At 47.1% G+C, this 22,937-nt stretch overlaps 1 protein-coding gene across 5 annotated transcripts in view; it reads left to right on the top strand.

Moving 5' to 3' along the window:
* The window catches only part of Arhgap17 (Rho GTPase activating protein 17), an 84,036-nt gene that overhangs the window by 13,306 nt on the left and 47,793 nt on the right, over nucleotides 1-22,937 (top strand). For all 5 annotated transcript variants that reach the window (XM_021654940.2, XM_021654955.2, XM_021654934.2 and 2 more), the window contains exon 2: nucleotides 20,852-20,891. In XM_021654940.2, the coding sequence (XP_021510615.1) occupies nucleotides 20,852-20,891 (40 nt within the window). The remainder of the gene's footprint in view (nucleotides 1-20,851; nucleotides 20,892-22,937) is intronic.

Consider the following 22,937-nt stretch of genomic DNA (forward strand, 5'->3'; position numbering starts at 1 on the left):
AAAGTGCTTCATGGCTTGGTGTAAGAGTGCGAAAGAGCATTAGATAACCTGCACATTTAAACAATTAAATTTTGGGCAGAGCACTCGTCTAGGTGGTCAAGGCCTTAGATTTGATCCTCTGCACCACAAAATAAGTAACCTTGTTTGTTGTGGTTTCATAATTAATGCTGTGTTAAGTACTATTTGGAAAAAACCAGTAGCCGCAACTGAGAGCTAACATACTAGTTAGTGTGTGAAGCTCTCAATTTAAAAAACGCCGGCCTAATGAGCAAATAAACAGAACGGTCGTGGCATACAGAAGATGAGGAATGGATGAAACCCTTCCTTTTTCTTTCTTTTGGTTGTTTGTCCTGTTGAGGCGGGGCCTTGCCGTATAACTCTGGGTGTCCTGAAGCAAGGGTCTATAGACCAGGCTGGCCTCAAACTCACAGAATTCTGTCTATCTCTGCCTTCCCAGTTCTGGGATTAAAGCTTTGGTCACCGTGCCTGGCTGTGACTGTTTTCAGAAATGCAAAGCTTCAAGAGTCAATTTTTCACCTGCAAAATTCTGTGTAAGGTAATAGCGTGCTGCTGTCATGGAGGCGCAAAGGCTGTGCCCTTCACTACTGGTGGAAATGTAAATGTAATTTACACCACTTCCAGAAACTTCGCTCTGATTCTTGGTCTACTCTGACTGCACCCCATCCCTTCTCAGAGTCTCCTTCCAAGTCTTCTTCCTTCTGAGCTTTTTCTGTGACCTGAGTCAGTCACACCATTTCCTCTTTGACATCACTTTCAAGGCTTATTCTAGTTGGCCCTTCTCTTTCACCTCTTCTGCAAAATGCCTGACTTTGGCTTGTCTCCTGTACCTGGGGTGTGGGGTGTAGCCCAGAAAGAGTCCAATTGTACAGGTTGGCACTGCCAAGCCTTACTGCCTCCAGCTCCTCTGGGCCTTCCTATCCTTGGCGCTGGTTCCCAGTCCATTTTCCTGAGTGCTTTTGCCAGACTTTCACTTTCCTCACAGCTGCTCCACCCTTCCTCAGGCACACCCACTCCCCTTGGATTACCTTCTCAATTTCCGTAGAAAAGTGGAGGTGCTTCTGTTGGTCTCATGGTCTAGTTGACCAAGCTCTGTTCCTGACATTTTGGAAGGTCTGTCTTTATCTTCCCACCTCCCAGGCCCTGCCTCACTCTCTATTCTGCCTTCCCAGCCTCCCTGCCTCCTTTTCTTCCACAGAGCTCTCTTCTCAGTTGATAAGTTTTCTCCTCCCTTCTTGGTATTGACTTCTTGTCAGTGGCCTGCATCTTGACCGCTGATAACCAATCACATTATTTTTGTATCCACTAGACCTAGCCTAGAGCAGGTACCCAACAAATACTATTTTAATGAATGAGTTCCAAAGCAATTGGAATTTAATTTTTAATTAATTTATTTATTTTGGTTTTTCAAGACTGGGTTTCTCTGTGTAGCTCAGGCTCTCCCGGAACTCACTCTATAGACCAGACTGTCCTTGAACTCAGAGCTCTGCCTGCCTCTGCCTCCCGAGTGCCGGGATTAAAGGTGTGCGCCACTGCCCTGCTTACTTATTTATTTTTACTTTATGTATATGAGTGTTTTGCCTGCATGTGTGTCTGTGTACCACATATGTGCCCGTTGCCCACAGAGGCCAGAAGATGCTGTCAGATCTCCTGGAACTGGAGTTACCAGATGGTTGTGAGCTATTCCATGTATGCTGGGAACCAAACACAGTTCCTCTGGAAGAACAGGCAGTGCTCTTAACTCCTGAGCCATCTCTCCAGCCCTGAATGAAATCTTTAAATCAGTTTTTCTAGAAACTAGAAAGGGAGTGGTAGTGGTATTCACTCTTAGGCAAACATAAGAAAAAGTCATTGGCATGGATTCTGAGGGGGTCACAGCACTGCTCTCCTTCCCAGGCACTGTCTCTCCATCTCAGCCTCACATTCACATATGTTCTTGTCCTCAGCTCTCCTGCCACCTGTCACTCCTCCTTGCTTTCTTAGCATCTCTCTCCTGGCATCTTCCCTTCCTTCTGCAGGGATTCTTTCTTTATTTCCTGCCGTGGATCTTCCCTGTACGCATAAGGCTTCTGTCAGAGCAAACTCCCGAAATGTGCAGTTGCTGCTGATAACCACAGCATGCTGCATCTCTGGTCCAGGTGTCTCATAACTGCACTGGACTCCCACTGGCCTGCCTGCAGACCCGTGAACTCAGCGTTTCCTGAGCTGATGTCATTCCACCTCATCAAATTGTTCAGCTACTTCTTTACAATGAAGACTACTTGTATCCAGCAGGCATTCAGTAGATGCTCGTGGTGGTTGTGTGAGGCTCCTGCTTCCCATTCACAAAGGCCTGTTCATTCCTCATGGACAGTTCCTGCTTAATCCACACTGAGTCCCATCTCCTTATGGCTCCTTATGGCTCCTAATGGCTTTTGATATTTTCCTCCTTGGCCTCTGTCTTAGTCAGGCTTACTATTGCCGTCATGACCAAAGCAGCTTGGGGAGGAAAAGGTTTATTTGGCTTAATAAAATAAACACAGCACTATTCCTCATCAGAGGAAGTCAGGACAGGAACTCAAGCAGGGCAGGAACCTGGAGGTAGGAGCTGACGCAGAGGCCGTGGAGGGGTGCTGCTTACTGGCTTGCTCCCCATGGTTTGCTCAGCCGGCTTATAGAACCCAGGACCACGTGCCCAGGTTTGGCCCCACCCATAATGGCCTGAAAGAAAATGCTCTCCAGACTTGTCTGTGGCCCCGTCTGGTGGGGGATTTTCTCAGTTGAGGCTCCCTTCTCTCAGGTGACCCAAGCTCATGTCAAGTTGACATAAAACTGTCCAGCACAGCTACCAATGTGTGAGCCCTTACATCTCCCACACAGTTACCTGGAAGAAGTTTCTGGAAAAACAGCTACAACAATGACAGCTAATACTTGATTTTTACTAAATGTCAGCACGGTTCCAAATGTTAGCCATGAACCAGCTCATTTAGACTCAGTAATTCCTGGGAAAATGATTGTGTTATCCCTTTTTACCAGCATTACAGGAGCATTGGTCACAGACCTGGCACACCTGGGCCAGGATTGAGAGTCTTAATTATGTTGTCATAACTAAAGAAAACTTTTTTTTTTGGAGGGGGGGTGTTTCTCAGAAGTAGGCACTTTTCCTAGATATTACAGAGATACGAGGAATTTGCTCATGGTTGCTCAGGTGGCTGGACTTGGCTCCAGGTTTAACTCTTAGACATATTCCCCCACCTAAAAGAGCGAGTACATTGGGGGGAGCTTCAGATATACTTAGGGTATTTTAGGTTCCATCTTCAGGGTTCTGGAGGAGCTGTAAGAGTTCGGGGGCTGGTGGGAAGGAGAGCTCTGCCGAGCATGATCAGGGACCACCAGCCCAGCACTGTACCACAACACTTGAAAATCTTCTCATAATTGCAAGAGAAAACTTGTGTTTTTGCACAACATCCAGATAACTCATGCTGGAGTGCTGCCTCTTCCCAGCAATCCTGGAAGTGGAGTGCTCCACCCCTGCCCCCTCCTCCTTCTCCCAGTTTGTTAATTGACTTCGTAAATTGATTTTTGTTAGTTTTGTTTTTTGAGATGGAGTCTCTCTATGTAGCCCTGGCGGTTCAGGAACTTAATATATAGACTATTTTGGCCTCAAACTGATAGAAATCCACTTGCTTCTGCCTCCCGGTATTGGGATTAAAGGTGTGTGCCACCACTCCCAGCTACCAATTGAGTTTTGACAAAGTCTAAGTGTGTAAGGACCACAATAGCATGTGCAGATGCGCAGTACCTTGAAGCACTGTCCTTACGTGTACATTTCTGAAACCCGCCGAGGAGGGAATGTAGGGCATTGCGGAACCTTCCTAACACTGCGACCCTTACACAGTTCCTCATGTTGTGGTGACCCCCAACCATAAAATGATTTTTGTTGCTACTTCAGAGCTGTGGTTTTGCTACTGTTATGAATCATAATGTGAATATCTGTGTTTTCTGGTGGTCTTATTTGACCCCATGAGAAACAGGGTCACGACCCACAGGTTGAGAACCACTGCATTAGTTTAAGATGATTGGTTGAACATGCTGATTTTTTTCTGTACTGTTAACATCACATCCATTAAATATTATAAAGAGCTTTTTTTTTTTTTAAGTCTTAGGGTGGGGAAAAAGGAGTGGAAGCCATTTAGTAAAAGTTCAAAGTGTTCCTATTAAGGAAGTGGGTCACTGGACAAGGAAATCGAGTACAGTTTGTTGATTCATTCTTTGTCCAGATCAGGACAGTAGCACATTAGACAAATTTCAGAACTGCCATGATACCCAGGCTTTCACGAAAAGGGGCCAGCTAAACAGAAGGCATAGCTCACGGAAATTAAAAACCATCCCACGGTGACCTGTTCAGAAGAGGAGTCCAGTGTGGACAGACGGTAAAGCCAGTTTCTATCCCCTCATTTCCCAGGACCCAGGGCTTTCCAATTCACACAACCCCGGCAGGCAGGCCATAGCAGTTACCTGGAACAAGACACATCCATCCTCATGCAGACACACCTCCTTTCTGAATTGTAATGCTGAGGGTGGAATTGCTCTTCCTCCCAGGGATCTTCGGGAATATCTGCAGACATTCTTTATGTGGCTGCTGTGTGGGAGGAAAGAATAGAGCACATTGTCACTCATTCCTATGTGGGTAGAGGCCAGGATGCGATGAAATACTCCACAGTGCTCAGGTCAGCCCCCACAGGAAGGAATTACCTAGATCAAAATGTCAGGAGTGTCAGGTTTGAGAAACACTAAAATCCTAAAGAGCCTAGCTGGCTAACAGCCCAAGCGTCTTTATCCCAGGACCTCAGACCAGAGAAGTTCAAGTCTTGAGAGTTGAAAATTGGTAATCTTTGAAAAGCCACTCCTTGTTGAAAGTCTCCTGGAAAGCTGATAAGATCTTTAAACTATTTCATTGTTTTCTACATATCTGCTTGCACAGTGGAGCTGAAAGTAAGATATTAAGAGTGACAGCTTAGAGCATAAATACCCACCTTGTAAGACCTCTCTCCCCTCCCACTCTCTGCTTTCTCACTGTGCTCTAGTGTGGGGCTGGGGGTCTGTGGGTGCAGCCTCTTTGGACTTGGCTTGTGTTTTAAGAGCTCTTTGCCAACCAGGGCAGGTTCCCATCAAGTGCGCTCATCCTGGCTTCTCTCCATCTGCCTTTTCCTCCCCACTCTAGCAGTGAATGGGGGGTGGTACCTAGAGATGGCCTTGGGCCTTTGTCTAAGTATGACATTTTTCTCCATTGTTCAGCATGTTGTTCTGTCCCTTGGGAATAGTGTTTTTGCAAGTCAGCCATTCTTTTCCTTATTCCCTCTGTGTCTTTTCCTCCTTCTGCCTACTTTTAAGATTTACTCCATAACTTTGATTTTAACCACTTTTTAAAATAATACTGACATTTTTCTTTATATTTATCCAGCTTGGGGTCCTCTGGTCTTGTTGTACCTTTAGGTTAATATTCTTTATTTATCTTAAAAAGTTGGTCTTTTTGTGCCTGCCTGTCTGTCTTGTGGCTGTGTGTGTGTGAGTGCGCGCACGCGCGTGCACGCACTCGTGCATGTGTGCTCCATCAGAAGAGGGCGTCGGGATTCTATCACCGTCCTCCTATCCATGTGAGGCAAGGTCTCCCCTGAACCAGGTGTGTTTCCTCTGCCAGGCTGGAAGTCAGCAAGCCTTGGCAGTCCTTTCTTTGTTCCCACACGGTTGGGGTTACAAGCTTACGTGAGATGCCCAGCTGGTTCCATGGGTGCTAGCGTGACAGTACAGCAGATGCTCGTAGCCACTGTGCATCTCTCCAACCTTTCCTCAGAGTATTCCTGCATGTTGACTTTACACATTTCTTCTGTCCCTGTCCCCTCATTTCCTCATTGATAGATTGATTTCCTCCTTTAGATCCTGGCATCTTTGCTGTCTCTGAGTTTAGTTCTATTGACTGTCATAATGGTACATTCTGGATCTTTTTTTTTTTTTCCTGTAGTTGTTTGTGACCAATTGCCAGCTGTGTATGGAAAGTGAGCATGGCATGCCCCTTCTGCTGGGCTATTAAATTAGCTGGCAGTTGTCTGTGCCTTGGCCTCATTGTTGCTTTGCGTCATCTCCTTTGGGCAGGTCTTGTATTCTCGCTCTGCTGCCTTACTCTAGGACTTAGCAGGCCTGTGTCTGCACTGAGCGCTCAGCCTTCCTGCCCGCCTGTAGAGGGCTACTGCCTGATACTCATACTAAAGTCTAGAGCCCCAGTGTTTCTCTCGGGTTTCTCAGTTCTTCATTCTGAGGAAGGCTCTGCATTCCCTCGCCTCAGGTGGCTGTAGAGGAACTGATGTGTGGTGACCCTGCCAGTCTTGCAGTGGTCTGTTGTGCCTTCCTCTGCACAGGACAACACTAGGATAGGAGATTTCTCAGGGTTGTCCTTTCTTGCTCTCTGAGTTTGGCAGCGCCAGATGTTAAACCTGACTATAAGGGGAGAAAGAAGATTTCTACAATTGTTGAGTCAAATTTGAAGCAAGTTTTAATTAAATGCTGGCCAGGATGATGGACTTCCCAGAAAATTGCGACCAGCCACCTTTTGCAGAGGCTTATAAAGGCACACCCTTAAGGCTTCCGTATTTCCCATCAGGTCCAATCAGGGCAAGCATACATCCTGATGCACTTCCTGCTTGCATACCTCCGACCTACATGTGATCAAGTACGTCCGGTGCAGATGGGTCAAACAAACTTGTTTAGGGGAGTGAAAACAGAACAATAGCTTCCAGCGTTTCAGGAAATATCTGTCCCTGAGCAAAGGGCTGACAGGTTAGAGGCAGTTTGTTTTATGGTTCTCTTAGGCATAGTAATTAAAACTGAAAACATAACTTTGGCTATCACACATGCACCTCAGCTTAGGCACCAGCTGTCACTTGTACTGTCTGGCGTTCACATTTCCAGCTCTCCCAGTAGAATGGCTCTCAGAAGGCACTTCTTTCAGAAAGCCTTTTAGATACCCAGCTGGGTTCCTCCTGTTTTCTAATTTTCTCCACAACTGGTTTTTGGAATTTTATTTTTCTGTGCAGATAATTGAATCTAGGGTCTTGTATGTGCTAGGCAAGGACTCTGCCACTGTGCCATAGCCTCTGTTGTGCAAGCTAGCAAACTTGTCTGTGCTTAGGTGTCTCATCTGTGAACTGATAGGTATAGTAATAGTATCACCCTCGAGGCACATCAGATGTTAAGAGCAAGTTCTCTGCAGTGATGGCATCCAGATTCAGAGCCCACTGGTGAAACCTGGGCTAATTACCCCTGTGCCTCAGTTTCTTCACCTATAGAATGGAAACAATAGTACCTTCATTACAGAGTTATTTTGGCCTTAGTGGAATTATTTCTCACGGACCACCTGGCCACATGGAGCCCACAATAATGGGCTCAGTAGATAGCTGTGATGGCAGAGAGAACCCAGGGTGCCACACGCTTCCCCGTTGGAGTGCTCAATGCCTAGAAGAAAATTGTTCATTTTCCTCGATAGTGCTCGCTGGCTGTCAGGACAGGGGCCGTATTCCTTACTCATGATGGCTCATGGAAGGGAGCTAAACAAATATTTATTCAGTGACTGAATCATGACAAGGTTGTGTGAGTGTGCATGACAGCAGCTGTGGCCGAATTCAGCGCCGCTGCCCAGCCCCACTCAGTTTCCATTAAGTTATTCTGCCAATCCTTTTGAGAAAAAGCCACGTGTTTGAAATGAGCTCCCTGTTTTGAATGTCTGCAGTGTTCTTCATCCACCCAGCAAGCGCTCCCTGACCTTTATAAAAAGTGAGTAAAGACTTGCAGCACTCCGCACCCAGAATCTCCCCCATCATCCCTTCTGCGCTCGCCCTGATTTTCCAAGTGAACAGACTTTCCTTTCATTTTGTGAGCATGTCCATCTTGGAACCTTCTGGGCTCCTTTTGATTTATGGTCACTGTAGAAACCTCAATGAAGTCGGCTGTGCAGGTTCTCAGTACCTGTCATGTCTTGATATGTTCGTAGAGACGGTCTTAAAGGGTGTGTGGGAGTGAGCATGCAAATATAAATAAAACAAGGGACTGGAAGGTAAAGGGATGTATTCGTGGATCATATGATTAGTGTGTGCTCATGTCAGCAGCAGGATCTGTCATGAAAACAGGAGAGGAACTCAACTCTGTGATACTGAGGTTCCCTTCTGAGGCTCTTAATATGATGTCTTTCTAATGAGTATTTGCCTCAGAAAGTAAGGACCAGGCTGAAAAGGTTCTTGTCATTTTATTAGAGTATTGAGAGTGTTCTCATAAAAGATGATAATGTACAAATGTCACATGTTAAATTTTTAAACTTTTATTTTTGGTACTGGATAGATATGAAGACCTTGTATGTGCTATCCAAGTGTTCTGTCACTGAGGCCCGCCCCGCCCCTCCCTCTCCCCCCCCCCCCCCCCCCCCCGCCGCCCTGCTCCTAAGACCTTTCTGAATGTTATAGTATTAGCAATCTGGTATTTAAATGGGAAGCTCTCTTGATAAGTATTTTATATTCCCAAGCCTTTTAGCTTAACATCCCCGCCCCTCCCCACGCTGTCTTTCTGAGTGGTTTCTCAGGTGAGTAGTTTGCAGCCAGTGATTTTGCCATACTAATTAGCCTGTTGAAATAGTTGCTCACTATTGGCTCTGGGTCTGTGTTCTTGAATCTGCCTTGGTAGCTGAGAATCCTGAGTCAGTCTCCTACCTCTGTTCTTGTATGCCACAGACAGAGTTTTTGTTTTCATTCGAAAGCTCAACTCTTAGCTGGCAAAGCTTTTGTAGCCAGATCCCTGCCCTGCCTGCCCTGCTGAGTCCAGACACTTCCACAGGGCTTTGTCCATGCCCTTTTCTAGACCCATCTGAAGCTGCAGAGATTGCTTCCAAGGCCTGGCCACACAGACCTGTGTGTGAGGCCTCTCCCGTGAATGAGGTTTTTTGTTTACATTTCTGTCTTTTCCCATGAACTTCTCAAGGGTGGGGACTGACTCACTTCTGTCTGTTTTTCTCTCCTCCCCAGTTCTTGACATTTAATGTACTCCATAAATACTGGGTGAATGAATGGCCAGCTAAGATCTGAATGCCTTGGGGCAGGTTCATTCCGAGGTAGAGGCTGGCTCTGGTCCTGTGAGCCCTCCCCTGGGAGCTGCCTCCCCAGCTGAATGCCACCCTGTCGCTTAAGAAGCTGAGCCTTTCATGGAGGGCCGCACTGCACCTTGAACCCTGACTCTCCGTGTGCTGTCTGTTGTGTGCCAGTGGCTCTCCCTCCCACAGGTGTCATCACAGCCATCGCTCTGTTTCCCTTGACGGCCGTCCTGTCCCTGCCTTCTGTGAGAGCTTTGTCACTGTGAGGTCTGTTTGCACAGACCTTCCCTAGAGAAGCTAGAATGACTTGGAAAGGGCTGAGTAAGACGTGTCTTTTATCTGAAAAGTGTTTGAATTCATTGTACCTCTCCGAACAGCCGACAGTCCCATTGGCCATCACTGCATGCCAGGGACCATCGTAAATGAGATAAGTAATCAGAAAGATGGGGTTGGGGTTGGGGAGGTAGCTCTGTGGCTAAGAACACTGGCTGCTTTTCCAGAGGGCGTGGCTTCAGTTCCCAGCACACTCTTGGGTGGCTCATGACCATCTCTAATTTCAGTTCCAGGAGATCCAGTGCCTGAGTCTTGCTCTTCAGGCACTAGGCACACATGTGGTGCACATATATACATACATGCAGGCAAAACACACATACACATAAAAATAAATGCATGTGAAGAAAAGAAAGATTGTGTTTCTAAATAACCCGTATGGTGGTATCACTATTCCTGTTTCGTCTTTTACAGTGACCACCATTTTACAGTGGGATGGACACTCACACAAAGTCAAGGGTATCTGGCTCCACAGACCTAGTTCATGGTTCTTCTCATACCCTCAACCCCTCTCTTTCCCTGAAATGCAACTGGGTGACTTCCTGGAAGGAAAGAAGGCAGGAGAGTATTCCAACCATGAGTCACACACTTGAGATGTACTCCAGGCAGTGCTGAGTTGCAGAGTATGCTCTCTGCCGAGTGTGTGGGAGGCTTTAGCTCTGTACCTGCCAGCTGCTCACTGCAGGGTCACACTCTCCGTCCTAGTGCCTCTGCTGTCTCCTGAAACTTCCACTGCAGTGTCTCTCTGTGCCAGCTGTGCTTGGGCGTGAGCTGCAGAGCTTTTGCTTTAAAGGAAAGGAACGGGGGGGGGGGGGCAGCTGATGTTGACCTCTGGCCTCCAAAGTGCTGTACTCATGTGCGCGTGCATGCATACCACAGACATTTAAAAGAGTCAGGTAGGATCTGCTGCCAATTCCCAGTGGTTCTGTGTCGGGTCCAGGCATGGGGATATTGAGTCATGTTCCCATTAAGGACATGATCACCTCTAAGAAGTATATTGTGATATCATCTTTGTGGAACCATTATGGAGTGTGCTTACACATCTAGATGATATACCCACTGTGAAATGGCCTGTCCTTCTATTGTACAATGTATAGTGGAACTTAAATCAATCCCAAGAGAAAATGATCAGAGCAAGAAAGTCAGTTAACTTAGATGTACTAGGTTGCTGCCATAGGAAATGAAGGTTTGTTTTGTTTTGAGGACAGGGTCCCTCTATTATGGAATTTACTCTGTAGACCGGCCTCAAACTCAGCAATCCACCTGCCTCTCCCTCTGAGTGCTGGGATTAAAGGCGGGTGCCACCATGCCCAGCTTAAAAAGTGTATTCTAAAATAACAATGAGAAGTGTTGTGAGGATTAGCCTTAATTATCAGCATGACACATTCTAGAATCACCTACGAAGAGAATCTCAATGAGAGATTGTCTGCACTGGGTTGGCCTGTGAGAGAGTCTGTAGAAGATTGTCTGAAAATAAATGGTGTGGGAAGACCCAGCCCGGTGAGGGCAGCAGCACCATTCCTCTGCCTTGGGATCCCCGGCTGCGAAAGAATGGAGAAATGGAGCTGAGGGCAAGCAAGTGGGCCTTTTTTCCATTCTGCTCCTGGCTGTGGGTGTTATGTGATTAGCTGCCTTGAGTTCCCCTCCAGGATGGACTGTGACCTGGAATACAATTCCAGAGCTGATGGAGCTGATAGGAACGTCTAGCCTCCTCCCCTTGCATCCTGTCTTGTCAGGGTATTTTATCACAGCAACAGAAAGGAAACTAAAACAACAGCAAATACGTGAAGTGGTAACCGTCTTCATCATTCTAAGTGCTATGCCCGGGACATAACTGTTTCCCTGTGGTGGGCAGCAAGGGCTTGTTTACAGCAGCAGCTCTACAGATATGTGAGAAATGCACTCACTGTCCTTCAGGGATGGAGTTTTTAGCTGCATCTTTGGGACTGCTTACCTGTGCATCAGGTTGGTCCATCAGGAATTGCAGTGCCATTAGGAGACACTTGTTATTTGTGTCCAACCCAGTGAGTTCTAGTAAATTTTTCATTACCCCAAGTAAGATTCCCTCATTCCCTTTTACAGTGAAACCTGATAACCATTCCACTTAGCCAACTGCTCATCCACTTACTGCCCCTGTCAGTGGCCTTTTCTGGTCATTCCAGAGTGCCAGGAGTGGTAACAACTCAATCTAGCCTCCCTCCTCTCCCTCCCCCTCCCCTCTTCCCCTCTCCCTCTCCCTCCCCCCCTCTCTTCTTCTCTCTCTCTCTCTCTTCTTCTCTCCCTGTCTCTCTCCCTCTCCCTCTCTCTCTCCTCCCTCCTTCTCCCTCCCTCTCCCTCTCTCCCTCTCCCTCTCTCCCTCTCTCCCTCTCCCTCTCCCTCTCTCCCTCTCCCTCTCTCTCTCTCTCCCTCTCTCCCTCTCCCTCTCTCCCTCTCTCCCTCTCCCTCTCTCCCTCTCCCTCTCTCCCTCTCTCCCTCTCTCCCTCTCTCCGTCTCTCCCTCTCTCCCTCTCCCTCTCTCCCTCTCTCCCTCTCTCCCTCTCCCTCTCTCCCTCTCTCCCTCTCCCTCTCTCCCTCTCTCCCCCTCTCTCTCTCCCTCTCTCCCTCTCCCTCTCTCCCTCTCTCCCTCTCCCCTCCCCCTCCCCACCCTTCCCCCTCCCCCTCTCCCTCTCCTTCACTATTCTCTAGGTCTGCAATGGCTCACTAAAAATAGTAGGCTTCTCTTAGGGCCACTATTTACATCAGCTATGTGCCAAAGATGCTTTGTGAGTCGAATTAGGAACTGAGTAGTCATCTATAACTCGATTTTTGTGAAAACTTACTTTCCAAAGTCAACATGTACCAGCACTGAGCTAGCTTAGGGGTAGACAGCCAAGCACTTGCATTGTGATCTTTTGGCTGTGCGTGTGTGTGTGTGTGTGTGTGTGTGTGTCTGTCTGTCTGTCTGTCTGTCTTGTCTATGTGGAGAGAACCTCGAGCTTCTCACATCTCTTATACACTAGGCAATTGCTCCGCCACTGAGCCCTACCCAGACTGCTGGAGACTTTCTGTGTGGTTTTCAGCTCCTCCTGGCCTCTCGTTGCCTTACATAGCAATAAATAGGTCCCTTTCCTGTAACTTCTCCCATAGGTCATGCCTTGTCTGCCTTGTGGTAACTTTGTATGTTTCTTAACTGTTTCTGATTTCAGAAGGAAAATTTGCAGTCTGAAACTCTTCAGGTCCAAGCAGGTGACACAAAACACTGAAATGGGCCACGGAATGAGGCGCTGGGGAAGTCCTCTGGGACACCACTGAGAGAAGTTCAGGGTGCCTGTGGCAGAGAAGTTTCTTGGACCTTGCCGTAGACAGAAAGTTTTGTGGAGCTTTGAGACTCAGGCCACGTGGTTAGAGTAGGCCTAGCAAATAGATTCCATTTCATCTGCCAGAGGGGAAAAGGCCAGTGAGTGAGCAAACAGAAAGCTGTGGACACAGTCACATATGCAAGAGAATGATAAAATGTGATTGTCCGGCTTAGTCATTGACTTGGATTCAAATAATAGTCTGAAAAGATTAAGTTAAGATCGATAAGGCTTTACGCCTTTTAAAGTAAAAAGTAAATAAATTAACTCCATCTTAGAGAAACTGGACAAACCCTACGTTTTGAATTCAGGGTGTAGAACTGTTAGCTCCCTTTGCCTGTGCCATTGCTTAAATACTTTATGATCTTTCCCAGGAGAAACACCTTTCCCTTTTACATGTCATGCATGGGAACCCCCTGACCCCATATGACCCCTTTAGAGTTCTGTGAACTAAGGACTTTCTAAACTATTTAGTGGAATGTGTAACAAATTGTTTGATGTATAAAGCATGAGAAGGCTCTTTATTTTTAAAAATCCAATTAAGTGGATTTCAGATTCCTTTTTAGCAGCTCAAGAAGACAGAAGAGCTGGTGAGAGAAAACAGTGAGAACTCACCCAGGCCTGCAGCTTTCTGGAGTTTGGAAGCATTTGTAACAGGAGATGACAGTGTCGCGCAAACTTGAATTTCTAGGGACTGAAATCCATTTCTTATCTACAAGGCAGGCCTCTGATTTCACTGTGAACACAACAGTGATGTGTGCCATGCCCAACTGTGTAGAGCACTCACTGGGATTCCCTGACACAAGCTGTAGCATCCTTTGTTCTTCACAGATGCATTTGTGTGTTTCTGGGTAACTAGAATTAAAATCGATTTATTAAAAATTATTTCAACATTCTGTGGTAGATTTTTATTGTTGCTACCTATCACAGTGAATGTGTGGACAGGACTGTGAGCTTACATGTGAATATATTGAAGGCAGCTGTGTGGTCTCAGAGACAGGGGACCATTAATGTTTGGCATTAGTATTGGTGCTCCATCTGTATGCTTGCTTAGCCCCGAGAACACATCAGGGCCAAAAGTGTGAGCCTCTACTCTGAAAATGATCAGTTTGGTGAGTCTTGTGGCACAGTCAAGTTCACCCATGTTCTCTTTGCCTAGCTTTGGCAGAGCGGAGCAACCGACGATAGCACAGTGTGGTCTGCAGACCTGGAGCATTTATTTCTTGGTCTTTCCAGAAGAAAATTAGCCGAACCCTTCCTTATATAGAGAGATGTGCATGTTTCAGCTCTGTCCTAAGGTTTGTTTATGAATAGAGACCAGAGAGAAGATAGTATACTGTCTGTGCCTGAGGGATGGGGAGGTGGGGTAAGAAGAGAGATATTTTCTCAGTCGTTTTGTCACCACTGACTCCGGCCCTAAGATGTGCCTCCGCTTTGGGACTGTATTAGTTCAGCCATCACCATCCACTGTAGTTAGCAGGCACATCTTGACTATAGTGCAGAACACTGAGAAAGAAAATATAGCAGAGACCAGCTCATGTACCGGCCCACAGAGGGATGCTGGCTTTCAGGGTCTCTGGCATGCACACTCAGAGCTGCTGGTGTGGACCAGGTTGGCATGCACGTTCCATCAGTGCCCTGCTCGTGAGTTCCTGGAGCTCTGGTGACACACCAACTCAGCTCTGCCCCCACGGCCACAGGTAGTATAACAGCGAGGCCTGGCTGTGCTCCAGTAGTCTCTATTTATAGTCTGTGTTTATTTATTCTAGCTTCATTTCGGTTGCTGTGAGAAAACACCCTGACCAAAAGCAGCTTGGTGGAGGAAAAGGTTTTTTTGGCTTGTAATTCCAGGTTACAGCCCGTCCTTGAGGAGATGTCAAGCTGTGAGCACAAGCAGATGATCATCTCAAATCCAGTGAAGAGCAGAGAGCAGCAACGACCCCATGTTGTCTGCTTATTGCTGCTGCTTTTACTCTACACTTGCTTTTTCCTCTTATATTGTCCAGGATCCCCTGCCTAGGGAATGGTGCTACCCACAGTGGTCTGGGTTCTTCTATATCCAATCAGCCATCAAAACCATCACCTACTGGCAAACACACAAGGCAGCCTGATCAATTGAGGCTTTCGTCTCCGGTCATTTCAAGTTTAACACTGGCCATCACAGACATAGGGCACATGCTGATAATTGAATTTCAAGTGCTATAAAACATTATCCTCAACTCTCATAGCTTCTCTGACTGACTGTGGCTTGCAGATGTAGGTTGCTGAACCCTGGGTTAAACAAACCACCATCTAAGGCTGCAGGATGAGGTGTGCTAGGTTTGAGTCGAAGTCTCTGATTCTAACAGTGTGGCCTGAGGCAAGTTACCTTCCAGAGCCTCACTTGGCTCATTTGGAAATGGGGGTAGTAGTAACTCCTACATCATAGAGTTAATGCAAGAACTGTGTGAGAGACTAGAGGTAGGGCAGCTCCTCTGGGCCTGAGGTACACCCAGCAAGCTTAGCTGTGATGTCGCAGCTGGCATTCGGGCTCTTAGAGGTATCCTACAGCCATGGCAGCACTGTCTGTGAAATGAGGGTTGATACTGTGGACTTGCCTTCAGGAATAGTCAAGTAGACTCCACAGAAAGGTAGAGGGCTTGGGGAGCACTGCCTAAATGTCATGCAGTGACAGTCAGTAGGTCTAAACAGGCGATGGCACATGTGGGCATTCACGAACTGGGCCATGAAAACAGTGAGGTAGGGCTGAGGGTTCTGACCCGTGGGAAGATGCTCCTGAGGTGTGTCTGCCCGTTGGACCTGTGTGGGTGGGCGTCATACACACGATTCCATATTTGTGTGACTGTGTCACTGAAATCAGGTTCTTCAGCCTTGGCACTGGCCCTCTTTAGGACCTGTGGGAGGCAAAAGGAGGCTCGCTGCCCTTACAGGTGCAGACGGTGTAGACTGCAGAATCTACATGCGTGACTTCGTAATGGCAGAGGGAGTCAAGGCTGTATGTAGATGCCGAAGGGCGTTACACTGGGTTTCCTGTCATCACAACAGTCCGTAACTGTGGAAGGAGGGGATCACTGACAGCCCTGTGTAGGAGGCTGTGACTGGGAAGAAAAGCACCGAGTGCACATGGCATGTTGCCGGCCTTAACAGTACAGGAAAGGGCCAAGGAATGTGGGCGGCTTCCAGGAGCTGGAAAAGGAAGGAAGTGGATTCTCCTCTGAGTGTCCAGAAGAGAGCCTGGCAATGCTGACCCCTGGAATTCTGCCCAGTGAGACTTGCATTGAACTTTTGACACCCAGAATTGCAAGATACTCAGTGTGTGGCAGGCTGTTCCAGCAGCAGTGGGGGGCTGTGGAGCCGGCAGCTCTCCCCCTGGTCCTCCGCGCTGTGGACGGGAAGGCAGCATGCTGCGAAGACTGGAGGGCACAGCTTCCACTCTGCAGCCATTGCAGCCTCCTAGCACCACAAGCCCCAGCTAGACGTCCCTGGGGTGCTGGGGCGGTGGCAAGAGACAGCCACTTCTGGTTGGGAATCACTAATTTAAATTTAGAGCGACACAGGGAAGTTGATTACAGTGGTCCCACCTGGGATGTAGAGCTGGCGGGTGTAGAGGGATGACCCCCTCCCCTTTTAATATAAAACTTAAAAAATCTACAATAATATAGGTGGGCTTACTTTTGTGTGTGTGTGTGTCTTCATTTGTTTTTCTTTTGGCTTTCTGAGATATGCTCTTACTGAGACCAAGGCTGGCATTAAACTAAACTTGCTATTAGCCGAGGACGACCTTGAACTCCTGACTTCCTGTCTCCCCCTCCCCCGCTCCCCATGAACACTGGATACAGGCCTGCACTACCATGCTCATTTCTTTTATCCTAATTTTTAAACACATTAATTTGAAAAATCATGCCCTAGTTGTGTTTTCGTCATTGAGGACTGGGGAAAGCAGTCCTGTACTCCATGGCCGCTTTTCTGGCCCACACATACACAGTGTGCACACATACATACCCTACACACACGGAAGAAAGACAGAGAGAAAGAAAGACCGATTCTGTATGGAGTAAGCCATACGTGAATGCTCTGTGAGGAGCCAGACTGGCCTGCATAGGAAAAAACAAGCCCCAGGGTAGCATGGCAAGTGGGAAGTTCCTTCCTGAGGGCTATTGTTTTCCCAGTTACAGACAGGAAACTTTGGCGTGTATTTTCAAGCACAGAACATTGGACACAAGTGGTTCTAACAGTACAGAGTTGAAGGCTGTAGCAAGATGTCTGGCTCTGAACTCTTGCTTCGCAAACATTTTGTACATTTGGCTTGTTTTGTACAGTTGTTTCTTATGCCCACCTTTAGATGTCCTAGTCCAATCCATTGTTCTTAATCTTTATTCTAACAAGTTAAAAATGATGACAGCCAGTCAGTTAACACAATCCACATTTACCTTGGGGGAAAACACTGTAGTCAATAAATAAAATACATCTTAGGGAATCCAGCAAGTTTTTATATTGGATTTACTTCCTTACTGAGTATGCACCTTGGCCAGTATTCTGAATAATTGCCAGCTTTTCCTTCGGCAAGATTAAATCTCTGGTAAAGATGACTAGTGAGGAATTATAGCCATTTTTTTTCCTGGCAGCTACTTATTTATATCTATGTTTATAAACAATATGTGTAAGCTATTATTGCTTGATTAGAGGACTCTTGTAGAACCTCTCCCTGCTTCTGCTCCAGCATTCTCCCAATACAGTCATGGAATAATTTTTGCCAATATTACTGTTCGAGATATAAGTTATTAGAACTAATTATTGGCAGCACAGTATAGCAGTGTACTGCGACTGTTATGGACGTTTGGTTTTTAGGGTTTTTTTTTTTTAATTGTTATTTGCTTTATGTTTATATTTGCTTAATTTTGTTTGTGGCTGTTATATTGTTATATTGCTGTGCTTACAAATTTACAAATCTTAAGCCTAGAATCTCTAAAATTTAAAAAAAGGCCAAGTATGATATTACACCTCCATAGTCTAACACTTGGGGGTGGAGACAGAACCAGAAATTCAGTGAGGCCAGCCTGGGCTACATGAAATTCTATCTCAAAAACAACTCCCCCCCCAAAAAAAAAAATTTTTTTTTTCAAACAACCAAGAATTTAAGAAGCAATAGTTTGAATTGTTTGTGTGGTTGTATTGTGTTTGTTTTTCTCTTTTTGCCCTTTCGGTCCTAGGAGTTGAACCTAGGGCCTAACACTTGCCAGGCCTTATTTCTGAGCTGTACTCTAGCCCTTGTATTCTATTTCAGCCACCATAGGATGTCCGCGAACAGGAACCGGGGAAACGTGCATGCAGTCAGTTCTCCTGGACCCCCATTTCTCTGAGCTGCCTCCAGCGCCCACAGGGGACTGTGCAACTAGTTTCCCTGTGCTTGTTATGTGTTTGGGGTTCTGTGTTGTACAAGGACAGACTCACTATTCACTTTATTCTCTTCTTTTAAATTTGTGAGAATGTTTAAGAAGCCTTGGGACCAAGCAGCTCCAAAGTTGAAGAGGGTTCAGACAGACAGAAGCCTATAGGGCCTTGATTCCTGGGTCCTGACTAGAACGAAAAAGAAACGATTATACCATCCAGGATGGCCTTTTACTAGAGGAAAGACGTGGCTGTCAGCGAGAGCTGTGGAGGGATCTGGGTACCAGCACGTGTTAGGGACTCTCATGCCAAGTGGTGTCCTTCAAGAGGAACCTCAGGCCTCCTGGAGTGCAGGTTTCATCTCCTGGTCAGTGGGGCCTGCGGCACTCTCTGGCTGGTATGATGACCAGCGCTTCAGTGTTCAGGCCACTCAAGCCACGGCGAAGAGGGCCCATGTTGGCTGCTGCGGTGAAACTCCATCAAGGAGTTCAGAGCTCCACTTCTGCTCACTGGGGCCTAGGCTGTCTTTAGCCTCTTCTCCTCTGGTCTGGGGACCCATTTGAACCATGGCAATCTTGTGGTAAGGGAGCCACTCTCTAGGCATCTCCGGGTTAACTGGGTTGACACTGTATGACGCCTGCTGCTGGCATTTTGTATAGCAATACCCATTTTTATAAACATGCCAGTGCCCTAAGGGTAGGCTGGAGGGGCCGATACTTCTCTCCCTCATTCACAGATGGCCCTGCTCTGAGCTGTGTTTTCAGGTCATTCTGAGGGTCCCCTCGCTTTTTGGCCGGGCAGCTTTTCCTTCTCTTGTGTTGGTCCAGAGCTAAGATTATGCAGCCCTACAGTCTACCATAGGGTTTTTTGATTATCTGTTTGGTTGGTTGGTTGTTTTTTGTTTGAAACCCAGACAGGGTTTCTCTGTGTAGCTCTGACTGACCTGGAACTCACTCCGTGGACCAGGTTGGCCTCGAACTTGAGATTCATCTGCTTCTGTTTTCTGAGTGCTGGGATTAAAAGCATGTGCCCCCACCGCCTGGCTACTATAATTTGTTAAAAAGTCATTTTTTCTAGGTGTGTGCCGCATACCTTTAGTCCCAGTATTTGGGGGACAGAGGCAGGTGGATCTCTGAATTTGAGGCCAAGAAGGTCTACTTAGTGAGGTCTAGGCCAGATAGTGTTACACAGTGAGATTATCTTGAAAGTCAGGTTTCTAATTCATTTGGGCCTCTCCTCAACTCCCTTACTCTTCAGACTTTTCTTTCTCCTTAAAACTCTCTTGTTCATTATTAATGGAAATCTGGTAGCTATCACCAACAACTTCTCAAATCACTAGTTGAACCACAAGTCAAAGCAAAAACAAAAACCCCACGTTGGACTCTAGTAATTTTGGTTTTTATATGTTGATAAGCTGCCCTATGAACTGCAGAGAAGAACGTTCTCCACTTGTGACAGAGTTCTTGCCACCTGAGGGAAGGGTGGCTGGTGAGCTGGCTCAGTGGGTAAAGTGCTTGCCATGAGATCGTGAGGACCAGACTTCAGGTCCCAGCACCCAGGTGAAAAGGCTGGCGAGTGCAGTAGCCTGACATGGCATCCTCACGGCAAGATGGCTCCTAGATTAGCAGGATTGGTAAGCTCTGGGTTCAAGTGGGAGTCAATACTTCAGCATATAAGGTGGAGAGCAATTGAGAAAGACACCAGGCGTGAACCCCTGGCTTTCACCTGCATACCTACACACATGCATATGTACCTGTGCACACATGCACTTCTACACATTTGGGAACATGTTCACACACACACACACACACACACACACACACCAAACAAATGAGGAAGAAAGGTTTATTTTGGCTTAAGGCTCCAGGTTTTCAGTCCATAGTTTGTTAGCTTTGTTGCTTTGGCCGGGTGGTGGAACAGAATATCATGAGAAAACAAGCAAGGCCTGGTCACTTCATGGTCAAAAACACAAGAGAGGCGGGAAAGGGCTAGGATCCCCACGTCTTATTCAAGGGCGTGTCCAGTGACCTTACTTATCACCCTTTAGCAGTTGGGTCTCTGGGCAGTTTTCTGTAGCTTTGGACTCCAGCAGCCTCGATAGCTGAGAGCTGGCCACATCCTGTTCTCTGTGAAGTTCAGCGAATCTAGTAGTTGTTCTAAGCACCAGAGAGAGCTAGGAAATAACCTTTTTTTTTCCACTTGAAGTTAAAGAAAGGAACATTTGCTACTGTGGTATGTGTTGTTAGGTTTTGCAGCTTTAGGACCAATTTTTCTCAGTAGGGCTAGCTATGAAATCTTAGATGTGATCATTTTAGTACCTGAAGTTAAGCCTTCAGACAGGCGTTGTTTCTCAGAGCACGGCCTATGTGGACCTTCTGTTATGCAGGAGTGCACTCCAGACCCACGGAGTCGGTCTAGAATGCTAGGTGACCAGCCCTGGAGAAAGGCTGTGAATGAGCCCCCACAGCAGGCTCCAGGCTAAGGGCCACTGCCCCACGCCGTGGGGTCTTGTGTTGGGCTGCTCTTCAGTCTTTCTGTTTGTTTTGCTTAAGTTGCCCTCTCATGTAAATTTCCTCCTGCCTGTTTTGTTAGAAATCCCCAGTGAACCATTTTTAAGTTCCACAAGGTTACTTTTCCTACATTTCTAATTCTGAACTTCATTTTCCCCACAGAGCTGAGAAAACAGAAGTACTCAGTGAAGATCTGCTACAGGTAACAAAGTACCTTTTCCCCTGACTAGGGCTCCCATCCTAGTCTGCACGCATGCCGCATGAGGGTTCTACCACACAGCTGTACCACAGCCACTTCTTACTATTTTCTTGAGACAAGGCCTTGCTGCATTGCCCAGGCTGGTCTCTAACTCACTCTGTAGCCCTTCCAGGCCTCCCATGAGCTGGAATTACAGGTCTGTGCCTCCAGTTGTCTTAAAACAGTCTCTTTAAGGACATGGAATGAAAACAAATAATAAATCTAGGACTGGGCGGTAGGACTCTGGTAAAGCACCTCCCTACCATGCACAAGCCTTGGGTTCAGACCCCAGCAAGGGAGACTGCTGGAAGCAGGGCACGGGCACTGGGTTGAGACAGGCATGGTGAGACGTGGGGCTTGTGAGACGGTTCACTTCCTCTTTCCTAGGTGGAACAGAATCACTGAATTAACATGGCTTTGAATAGGGAAAGAGAAGCATGGGATGGATGGCGAGAGGAAGGGGATCTGAAACCCTCTGTCGTTATGGGGTTCAGATGGGGTTAGTCCTGCTTTCAAGTGCCAGGTGTTAGGGTGGGGTGAGGTCTGGTCGGTCCCCTGGCACAGAGACCTGGTCACAGGCCCTGGGCAGCCTGGTACTCTGATTCACTGCTGTGATATTGCCCCTTTTGGAACAGATCCTGCCCGCTGCTTGAGATCCCAGGGGCTCCATCCTAAAGCTTTGCTGTCTCTGTCTTGCTCACGCTGTTTTTCCCCAACTCTGGAATGCTTGAGTCTTGGGAGCTTAGGCTTGTAGTGAGATGGCAGATCTAGCACAACCCCAGAGGCCAGGGCCACTCTGCTCTATCTGTCAAGTGTCTTGGAGGAGACAGTGGGCCTTTATATGCTTTATCTATGCTCATGTCCCCACCCACTGCAGAAGGCTCAGGGAGGGCGAGCCTTGCCTGCATGGGTAAGCTGCTTGTCCTGCCTGCCTGCCTGCCTGCCTTGTGATTCCTTAACCTATACAGCAGTCTGCCTACTCCAGGCAGGCTCTAAAACCGAGTCTGGCCCCAGGAGAATGTCTACCCCTTCCTGTGGAAAAAGGGAGCTGGCATAAGTCAGGAAAGGGCTTCCTTCCATCACAGCCTGCCAAATGTCTCAAATTGTGTCCGCCACCTGCAGGTAGAATATAGTCGTTTTGGTTTCCATGGACAGATGGGTTCTAGATGACCTCATACAAAGCCATGCAGTGTTTGAACACACCCTTTTGATAGCATCCTTTTCATTTACTCACTTACTGCTTGTGGTGCTGAAAATCAAACCCAGGCCTTTGCACATACTAGGAAGTGCCTCTGAGCCTCATTCCAGCCTCGTCTGTACTTTAAATCCCCTCTTTGATTATTCACAGTGCCTACAGGATGTTAGTGCTGTGAGCATGGTCCTCATGGTGTGTTGTTTAGGGAACAGCAATGAAAAGTGCACACGTGGTCTTAAGAAAGTTTTTTTGTTCTTTGTTGAATGTTAAATCCATGGATATGGAGGGCCAGTGATTTGGCTTTTGGTGCTGGGGATTGAACCAAGAGCAGTCTAAGCTGCATTCTTCCTTGAGCAACACTTCCAACCTGGTACATTTTTACTCACTCTTTTTAAGGCAGGCAAAGTCTTAAGTGCAAGGCCAGCCTCTGCTACATAGTCAGACCTTGTCTCAGAAAACAAAACAAAAATATGTTCTTGACATTTCCTAGTTTTAGGCACGTATTTTAAATTCATTTTCTTCCTGAAGTACTGTTTGTGTCAGCCAAGCTTTAGCTAGGTTTTCATGTGTTTTTTCATACCATCCTGCCCCAGTAATATATATTATCTCATTGAAGTTCTGAGATGAGGTCTTTGTAGCTGGAGGAGAGCCGAGGCCTGGCAGCCTCAGGCTTAGCTGTCCGTTATTGTCTGTGGGGTATGAAAGCTTTGCGCGCCCCCCCCCCCCCGGAACACAGACTCTCCTTTGCACTCTATCATAATCGCCACAGGTGTTTTCCCTCTCCCTTTTCTGCTGTTTTTAACTTGAAGAAAAAA

This window comes from Meriones unguiculatus, chromosome 14, assembly GCF_030254825.1.
Source record: "Meriones unguiculatus strain TT.TT164.6M chromosome 14, Bangor_MerUng_6.1, whole genome shotgun sequence".
NCBI classification, from domain to species: domain Eukaryota; kingdom Metazoa; phylum Chordata; class Mammalia; order Rodentia; family Muridae; genus Meriones; species Meriones unguiculatus.